Here is an 8,657-nt window from a genome sequence, read left to right on the forward strand (position 1 = left end):
CAACAGTAAACGATGGTCAGAATGGATAATGATGGGGTGACGGGCATTGACAATCGATCATATTAGAGAGAAAAATAAGAGAAAAAAAAGAAAGAAATGAAAAAATGAAAAAGAAAAAAAAGATTTTATAGAGAATTCGAAACAACGTCGTTTTGGTGTAATTTGAATTTTTTAAAATGACGTCATTTTTATGTCATGTGTCATGTCATAACGTTGTTAACTATTTAACGGCGAAGTGACCAAAACATGAGCAATGTCAAAATTCAGTAATTAAATTAAAAATTAAAAGTATAGTGAGTGAAATTGGAGATAGAATAAAGTCAAGTGAGTAAATTTGTAATTTACCCTAAACTAAAAGACAACAAAGCGCAGAAAAAAACAATAAAAAACTACATTGAATGCAATTTCATGGCAACAAAAACTACAGCATCTGCTCAGCTCAAATTTCAAGTACACAACACATTAAGCCCAAACAACGCAAGTGCAAAGAAACCACCATTTCTTGTTCTTCTCCCTCAATCGTCGCCGCCGCAAACAGCGGCCCCGACACCGGTTCTGCTCGGAAACTTGATCCGCCCACTGTTGTCTCAGCCGATACCTGTTGGAGTTGCCCTGCTTCCAAGCACCTACCCACCCCGCCGCCTCCCCCTACTTCTCCTCCAATTCCGCCTCAAGCTCGCCGTATTCCGAGTCTTTTTCGGATTTTAAGATCCAATATTCTCCGGGCAGTGTGTCAACCGTCATGGACTTCACAACGATCTCCAACGGTCACTCTCCGTCGAGTTTCACCAAGTTCAACTCTGCCCTCACGGCGGGTCTTTTAAACCCGCATTCCCCGCCGCCTCCGCCGGATAAGACCCGATCCAGCCCGAACCTTTTCGAGATGATGGCTAACGAGCCCGATGTCCGCCGAAGAACCCAAAACCAAGGTCAGATCCAAGTACCCATTTCAGCTCTCAGACAAAATCAACCCCCGCCGGTGATAGATAAGCAGGCATTGACCATGCAACGGATTTCGGGCCTTTTGTTGACCCGGAGCCCTGGAAACCAGTTTAACGACCCGTATTCAGGTGATATAAAGCTGACGTTGAGTTCCAAGGATGGAATTACTGTGTCCATGAACTTGCATCGGCAAATAGTGGTGGCTCACAGCAGGTTCTTTGCAGTAAAGTTATCTGATCGATGGGCAAAGCAGCAGGAAAATGGATCAGCTGGGCCGTACATTGTGGAAATAGCAGACTGTGATGACGTGGAGGTTTATATAGAGACCTTGAAATTGATGTATTGCACGGATTTGAGGAAGAAGCTTCTCAGAGAGGACGTTTCTAAGGTTCTTGGCATTTTGAAGGTAAACTTTTAGCCTTCACTTCTTTGGCTACTTGTATTAGTATACTTGAGATCACGTTTTCCTTACGATGCGTTTATCGCTATTGTGGCAATGCCATGTGGGTATCGCGGTTGTCAAATAATGATTTCGGACTACACCTTTACCACTATATTAAATCCCTGCTTGAGGTTAGCACGAGAACAAAACTGATAGTTAGAATACTAAATATGTTGTCAAATAACAGGCGGGCATCGCTATTGTTGCATTTGTCGTTGCATTTATCGCTATCGTGGCAATAACATGTCAAATAATGATTTCGGACTACACCTTTACCACTATATAAGGGTTGCTATTTTGATAGGGGACCGCTACTTAAATCCCTGCTTGAGATTAGCACGAAACCAGTGATAACAATTCCAATTATCCACTTTAATGTATGAGTTTGAAGTAGTAAAACTGTGTTTTGCATTTTTTAAGGCTGGATTAAGGGTTTTCCTTAGCATTCTTTTAAGTGCTGAAGTGGCTGTTCTTGTGTTCTACCCTCCCTCTTTGTCAGGTTTCAGCGGCTTTTGGATTTGATGCTGGAGTCCTATCTTGTTTGGAGTACTTAGAAGCCGCCCCTTGGGATGAGGATGAAGAAGAGAAAGTGGCTTCTTTATTGGCCGAGCTCCGCCTTGAAAATGTCGGAGCAGGGGAAGTTTTGAAGAGGGTTTCTGTTGAAGTTACTAATGGAACTGATGAGGGCGGCAATAACGAAGAAGTGCTTCTCAAGCTTTTACATGTTGTTCTCCAAGGCAAAGATGAGAAGGCAAGGCGTGGAATGAAAGGATTGGTCTTGAAGATGCTTCGTGAGAATTCATCTCAGAGCGATCTCCGGAAAGAGTCTTTGTATTCAGCTTGTGATGGCTGTTTGGAGCATCTCCGGAACCATTTTCTCCGTGCAGCTTCATCAGATTTAACTGATGCGAGTCAGATTGCAAGACAAGCAGATAATTTGCTTTGGATTCTTGACATTTTGATTGATAGGCAGATTGCCGAGGATTTTCTAAACTCATGGGCGTCTCAATCTGAATTATCGAATGCTCATTCTAAAGTTCCGGTTGTTCATAGGTACGAGGTTAGCCGAGTGACTGCACGGCTGTTTGTCGGAATCGGAAAGGGGCATTTATTGGCATCAAAGGAAGTAAGGTGCTTGCTATTGCAAACATGGCTGGTGCCATTTTACAATGATTTCGGGTGGATGAGGGGGGCATCCAAAAGCCTCGATAGGCATTTAATCGAGGACGGTCTAAGTAACACCATTCTCACTCTGCCTCTTGCTTGGCAACAAGACATTTTGCTTGCTTGGTTCAATAGATTCTTGAACGCCGGGGAAGACTGTCCAAACATTCAAAGAGCCTTCGAAATTTGGTGGAGGAGGGCTTTCCAGAGACGCAGCGGTGAACCACCACCGAGGGAACCACATGTTACAACTGCAACCATTGAGAATTCATAAAGCTGCCAATTTTCATGGTACATAAACCAGTGGCTCATTTTTCGTCTTCTTCTTCACGACACCGCGACCCACTATTGTTTGTAGACAGGTTTAGTCTGGAAGATGGTAACATCCCTGGGGTTTAAATTTATGTTGAAAACAGAACTATATAGAAATAAGTTTTTATGTTGTCTCTTTCACTGACATACCTGATTTGGTTTTCTTTGTGTATTGGGAGAGTCAATTATGTGATCTAGTTTATTAGAATTCAACCAAAAGATACATTTGTGTTCAGCTTCATCATTACAATCCTTGGATCAATGGATTACATCTGCAATTTTCTATTTACATGTCTCAAAATCTTATTGGATGGTACAGCTAATTGTTGAACTCCATCACTTATTTAGCTTACTTTAAGAAGTTGGGTTATGGCACTGAAATCAAAGATTATTGGAGATGCAGAGCTTCTATTAATGAGTTAACAGCCGAAATATTAAAACGGAACAGATCGATAACGTAAGAGACTAAAACTATTCTTTCTTTAAATTGCTGACCAAAATAGGATAAACCGAAAACATAAGAGACTACCCTTGTAGTTTAACTTTTTTTATTACATTCCGGAACATGAGAAAGAAGATATAAACCCTTCTCTATCTTTTTAGATTAAAGAAAGGTAAATTTTACGTTTAATATCTAAACTATCAATTTTGATTACTTTAGTTTCTAAACTTTTAATTTTTTTTAAATATTAATTTTTTTCAAAATCATACCTAATATTTTAAAAAAATTATTTTATTTTAATACTTCGCCGTTAAAAACTTAAAGCATTTAGTATCTAAAATATCAATTTTGATATATTTTAGTACTTAAACTTACACACAAAAAAATCAGGATTGAACGTTAAGTTCTTAACGTAATACTAAAATGAAACAAAAACTAAACTTTAAATATGATTTTAAAAAATTGAAAGTTTAGGTACTAAAACGAATCAAAACTTATAGTTTAAGTACTAAACACGTAGTTTACTCATTAAAGAATTGTAACGGGTTTAATTTTTAAATCTAAAATTAAAACCCTTTATAATTTTTTAATAGTTAAAATATATATATAGAGAGAGAGAGACAGATAACCATTGTTTTCAAAGAGAACATTAAGATTCAAACCTCGAACTTCAGTTACTTGAAACTTTCTGAAAAACCAGAAACTCCTGCGAGGGCACCCTTCATTTTTATCCGAAAACGTGGAAAAAATTATCAATCAAATCTAGGATTGAGTTTGGAATATACAGACACTATAATACATCAGCAAGAAAGGGAAAAAAAAAGGAGAAAATTCATATGCCTTCCAAAAATGAAAAGAGTATGTTGGCCTGCATGTACATCAGTTGGAACTTGGATGAATCAATTCCGACAGAAATCTTTGATGTCCACAACATGGCAACTTTCACACCCCAAATGCAAAAAAAAAAAAAAAAAAATAGTGCAGACGTGAATCCGGTTAGTCGAATAAGACAGATGCACATACCGAACCTGACAAATAAGGAAGACAATTATATGAACATGATGTACCTGAAACTCCACATGTATTTTCACATAACATTATCAATTAATTTGATAGCATCACATGCCAGATTAGAAGGAATGAGGATGATGTTAGGAAGGATGGTTGTCCCCTTATCTTAACCAATCAATCTCCTCGGCAACTATAATCTTCGTTCCGAATGTGTGTTGCATGATGCGGGTGTGGAAACATCAAACATGTAATAGCGAGCATGCATCTTTTGTGTGTGCTAAAATAGAGGAAGACAAACCTGTAGACCAGCTGTTGCAGCAAAATTTGCCCTCCTTAAGATGTGTCACGACAAGCCCGATAAACCATGACCCTGCACTCACATCATCGTGTGCATATACCTGAAGAATAGGTCTGCAAAATGAGAAATTTTGGTCATCTCATTGCAATCTGAAAGCCAGGGTGGAAGAAGGTGTTAAAACTTACTTATTGATCGAGATGAACTGTGCTAAAGCTCGTGAAATGGCATATATTTCACCTGAAGCATGACGAAAGTATCTGCACCATACACAAGAATTTCAAGTTGGAAAAAGAACCAGAATACTTGGCACATGATATGAGTACCATATGATAAGTTTCAAGGACTGAATTCTGAGCATTTGACCTGTTGTCATTGTACTTATAGTTTAAAAAAAGATAGATTTAACGTACTTGCTAGTTAACACGACTTTAAATCATTACTAAACTTCTGTCAAGTATAGGAGAGCAAAAAGAAAAGGGATCTTTGCTACTCACGATTTAGAATCGCCAAATTTCCACCAATCAGGTTCATACCATTTGAGGTTCCTATAATTTGTAAAAGAACATAAACAGAAGGGATCATACATCTTCAGGAAAGGGAAGTTGAGAAGGAGATGATCTCAAGTCGATGTACATAAGTAATCATCAGGTAAAACAATTATACTCACGGTTCAGAGAAAACTTCTCCTGATTTCATACACCCCATATAAACACGAGGCTTATCCAAATTTGCAGAAAGTTTTGCTCCTAGAGCATCTGTATAAAATCAAAAGACCACCTATAATTATTATTGTATCTGTAAAGGCTGACAAGAATTATTTAGTTCTATAACAACATGAGTTATCAGTTAACCAAGAACACTCGCACCGCAAGCCAATCATCACTGTCTGTCATGTTTTCTGCAACAATAGTTCATACTTATGACTAGAAACTTCAAATATTATTGGAACTGGTACTACTCAGAACAGTTTTTTTTAAGGCCTTTTGCAATTGATATTAGGATATATTATATGGGGCAAATTCTAGAAAATGACGGAGAAATTAAACTTCCCTATCAAGAAATCATGTGGTTAGTACCTAAAACATTAACTAATGAACTATCAAGGATTACATACCAATATTAACATAAACATCATCATTGACCTTAACATAGAACTCTGCATCCCAGCTCTCTACAGCACGAGCAAAGAAAAACTTTATCTTCTTTGAACGTTCTTCAGGTGCCTCCAGGTCATCCTGTTGAGACACAGAGGAAAATGAAATTTGCGGCTACCAGATCTGTTCCTTTCGAACATGTTGATTCAACAGGAATAACATACATAACACATGAATCAAGTCACACTGGTTTTACAGAAAATATGCATGCATGTATACCTTAAAAGTTTAGAATGAAGGATATCATAAAGTTAATATAATTTTTTACACTAGTTCACAATAACTTCTAAAAGATGCAATTCCATTCAGAGAACCCAATATAAGCTTAAAAATCATGTATTTAAAGTCAAAAACTCACTAGGCATGCATGAAATAGCTTCATATGGTAGAATGAAGGATATCATAAAGTTAATATAATTTTTTACACTAGTTCACAATAACTTCTAAAAGATGCAATTCCATTCAGAGAACCCAATATAAGCTTAAAAATCATGTATTTAAAGTCAAAAACTCACACCAGAATAATGAAGTCATTAGTCTGGCTGTTTTCATCTCCGATCTCCCTGTCTAAACTATCTCCACAATTTGCACTGCCAGTAATATAGAATTCAATAAATAGAAATGGAAAAGAAATACTTGATAAGAGGAACCAAATAGAAACCTTTTTTCCTATTACGAATCGCACAACGATTTGCTTCTCTTCTTCCAGTTTCTTCAAAGCTGCACCTGCACATATTATATTTTCAGTTTAACAACTATCAGACAAAATGATAATTAGGTAGCAAGAAATTTAAAAAATTGATGAATAACTTAATGGATGGATATAAATTGGAATCCATATATCATCAACTATAATTGAGAAGGAAAGCATTCTTTCAAGCTCATTTAGAGTGAACCATGTAAGCATAAATTAGCATCTATTCTCATCTGTCCAAGTTTCTATCTTTGTGACATATTTGGAGCAATTGATGTTAAGTAGCCATCTTAATTCACACAACAGAATAATATTCTTTAATCATTTGGCTTTTTAGTTAAAACCTAAAGCATTCTTGGCTTCCAACTTACAATGGATATAATTAAATATGCCTGATTGCCGAATTCTAATTTATAGCAAAACAAAGTCGATAGCTCCATGTACGCATAAATTAGCAGTTAATAAGTTTAATAAGTTAGAGTGCAACTTATTAGCTGTTGGCAGACAACAAACCCCTATGTGTCACTGACACTCAGAAAGCATGCATTCTAATGCCACTTAACCCCAATAGATTGATGGATAGCTAAATGGATGTATCCTATAACCATTGCTATTACATACAGGAAGACTGACTAAATAAAAAGCACTTGGAGTGTACTGTATCAGCATGGTTCATTGTTTTAATTCTACCTTATAACACAATATAAGAAAAGACTTGTCAAGAGAAATGATAAATTACCAGATTGCATCCATGCTTTCCGAATTGCATCTCTGTTTTTCTTTCGTCCAAAAGTTGTGATGATGCCAACAACAGCTAAAAGCCTTTTCTTGGAACGAGTATCATCATTTCCCAAATACTCCTTTGAAACAAATCCTTCTCGCTTAGAAGCAGCTATATCCTTCTCGCTTAGCAGCAGCTATATCCTTCTCAATGGTTGATAACCTTTTAAGTTGTTCCCTAGAATATTGTGCTTTAGCAAATTAGATTCGATAGGGATAGTTCTGCTGTACAGCAGGCTTAATTTAAGGCCAAGGAAAGGTGCAACCGAAAATGTTATGAAGAAAAAGGTTTTTTTAACATTTTCGGTTGCGCATTTCCTTAGGCTGCTGCTCCTTAGACATTCCCACTCGATACACAGTAATCACAAACATATAATGTGCATAAGTGTAAAAATAAAAAAGGGCTTACTTGCAGGCTACAATTTTTAACCTCTCAGAAACAGATACAGAAGAATGACCCTGAAAAAAGAGATTAAAAATTAAATGTCATTGAAATCCAACTGATTTGTACCACCAAAAACAGATCATCGTTATAAATTAAAAAAAAACAATGACCATCAATAAATTTAATGCGAAAGTAGGTAGTTTCGTAGACAAATGAAGCGCAACAATGAATGAAAATGAAGACCATCTACAAACTCCAAAAACTCCTATTAATGGCGCACAAATTTTGAAGAAAATGTGGCTAAGAAACAAAACTAGGCACGCCCAAAAATCAAATGTATTATAATTTGATGGAAATTTTTGAAATAAAATAAAAACGAGAAAAGAAAATCACCTGACCAGTTCTCCTATCAAGTTCTTTAATTAAATAGACTCTGCTCTCTGCCTCCTGCCACATCCTACATTTAAATACCACCAAAAGAAATGCCTCAAAATGAAATTTCTCAAAAAGAAATCCCACAAAGAAAAACTGAAAGAGGAACGAAAAGCAACCGGCCGGCAACGTAAACCGTAGCCATGGTAGCGAACATGGCGAGAACCAACGCTGAAATTCTAGAACGAAAAGCAGAGCCACCACCAGAGTTATATAGCCGGTTACTCGATCCCCGGCTATGCATTTTCGCATACTCCTCTTCTACAAACTCCGATATGTAAAAAGAAATAAATGAAAAATAAACGCTTCTACTTTTTCCTTGATTTAAGAGGCAGATCTGCAGAAATCAAACGGATGAAAAATGAAGAAGAACGTAATCTTGAATTTGAATCTGGATTTGAATTATTCTTTTTTTAAGGTTAAAGTATATTAATGGTCATTGAACTTTTTTGAAACTTGCATTTAGGTTCCTAACTTTTAAAAACTGCAATACAGTCCTCTAATATTTAGTCCATTTGTAATATGGTCCCCGACATAATCGGCCGTTTGACACCGTTATACTGCCGTTAGTATGTTTGCAATATGGTCACTCTTGCATTTA

The 8,657-nt window shown here is 36.7% G+C and overlaps 2 protein-coding genes across 2 annotated transcripts; one reads left to right on the top strand and one right to left on the bottom strand.

The window, feature by feature from the left end:
- The first annotated feature begins 617 nt into the window (after positions 1-617).
- LOC120166954 (BTB/POZ domain-containing protein At1g63850-like) lies at positions 618-3,130 on the top strand. Its single transcript, XM_039176105.1, has 2 exons — positions 618-1,348; positions 1,884-3,130. The coding sequence occupies exons 1-2, from the start codon at positions 743-745 to the stop codon at positions 2,820-2,822; spliced, it is 1,545 nt and encodes a 514-aa protein (XP_039032036.1). The 5' UTR covers positions 618-742; the 3' UTR covers positions 2,823-3,130.
- Positions 3,131-4,026: 896 nt separating this feature from the next.
- LOC120166899 (hydroxyproline O-galactosyltransferase HPGT1-like) lies at positions 4,027-8,435 on the bottom strand. Its single transcript, XM_039176072.1, has 13 exons — positions 8,176-8,435; positions 8,018-8,081; positions 7,649-7,698; positions 7,372-7,417; positions 7,199-7,340; positions 6,432-6,491; positions 6,283-6,359; positions 5,726-5,846; positions 5,279-5,366; positions 5,106-5,156; positions 4,797-4,868; positions 4,612-4,724; positions 4,027-4,330 (listed from the first exon to the last, which is right to left on the bottom strand). Exons 1-13 carry the CDS (start codon positions 8,298-8,300, stop codon positions 4,299-4,301), a joined length of 1,041 nt encoding a protein of 346 aa, XP_039032003.1. The 5' UTR covers positions 8,301-8,435; the 3' UTR covers positions 4,027-4,298.
- Between the last annotated feature and the right edge of the window lie 222 nt (positions 8,436-8,657).

The sequence above is a fragment of the Hibiscus syriacus genome, unplaced genomic scaffold (genome assembly GCF_006381635.1).
Source record: "Hibiscus syriacus cultivar Baekdansim isolate YM2019G1 unplaced genomic scaffold, ASM638163v2 tig00111650_pilon, whole genome shotgun sequence".
Lineage (NCBI taxonomy): Eukaryota > Viridiplantae > Streptophyta > Magnoliopsida > Malvales > Malvaceae > Hibiscus > Hibiscus syriacus.

Bases quoted from the DNA above. Each gene is read 5' to 3' on its own strand.
- LOC120166954 (XM_039176105.1), top strand. From the start codon at position 743: ATGGACTTCACAACGATCTCCAACGGTCACTCTCCGTCGAGTTTCACC. The intron at 1,349-1,883 runs GTAAACTTTTAG...CCTCTTTGTCAG, and splicing joins AGGTTCTTGGCATTTTGAAG to GTTTCAGCGGCTTTTGGATT.
- LOC120166899 (XM_039176072.1), bottom strand. From the start codon at position 8,300: ATGCATAGCCGGGGATCGAGTAACCGGCTATATAACTCTGGTGGTGGC. The intron at 6,360-6,431 runs AAAAGGTTTCTA...TCTATATTACTG, and splicing joins TGTGCGATTCGTAATAGGAA to GCAGTGCAAATTGTGGAGAT. The intron at 4,869-5,105 runs GTGAGTAGCAAA...TGTATGGTGCAG, and splicing joins AAATTTGGCGATTCTAAATC to ATACTTTCGTCATGCTTCAG.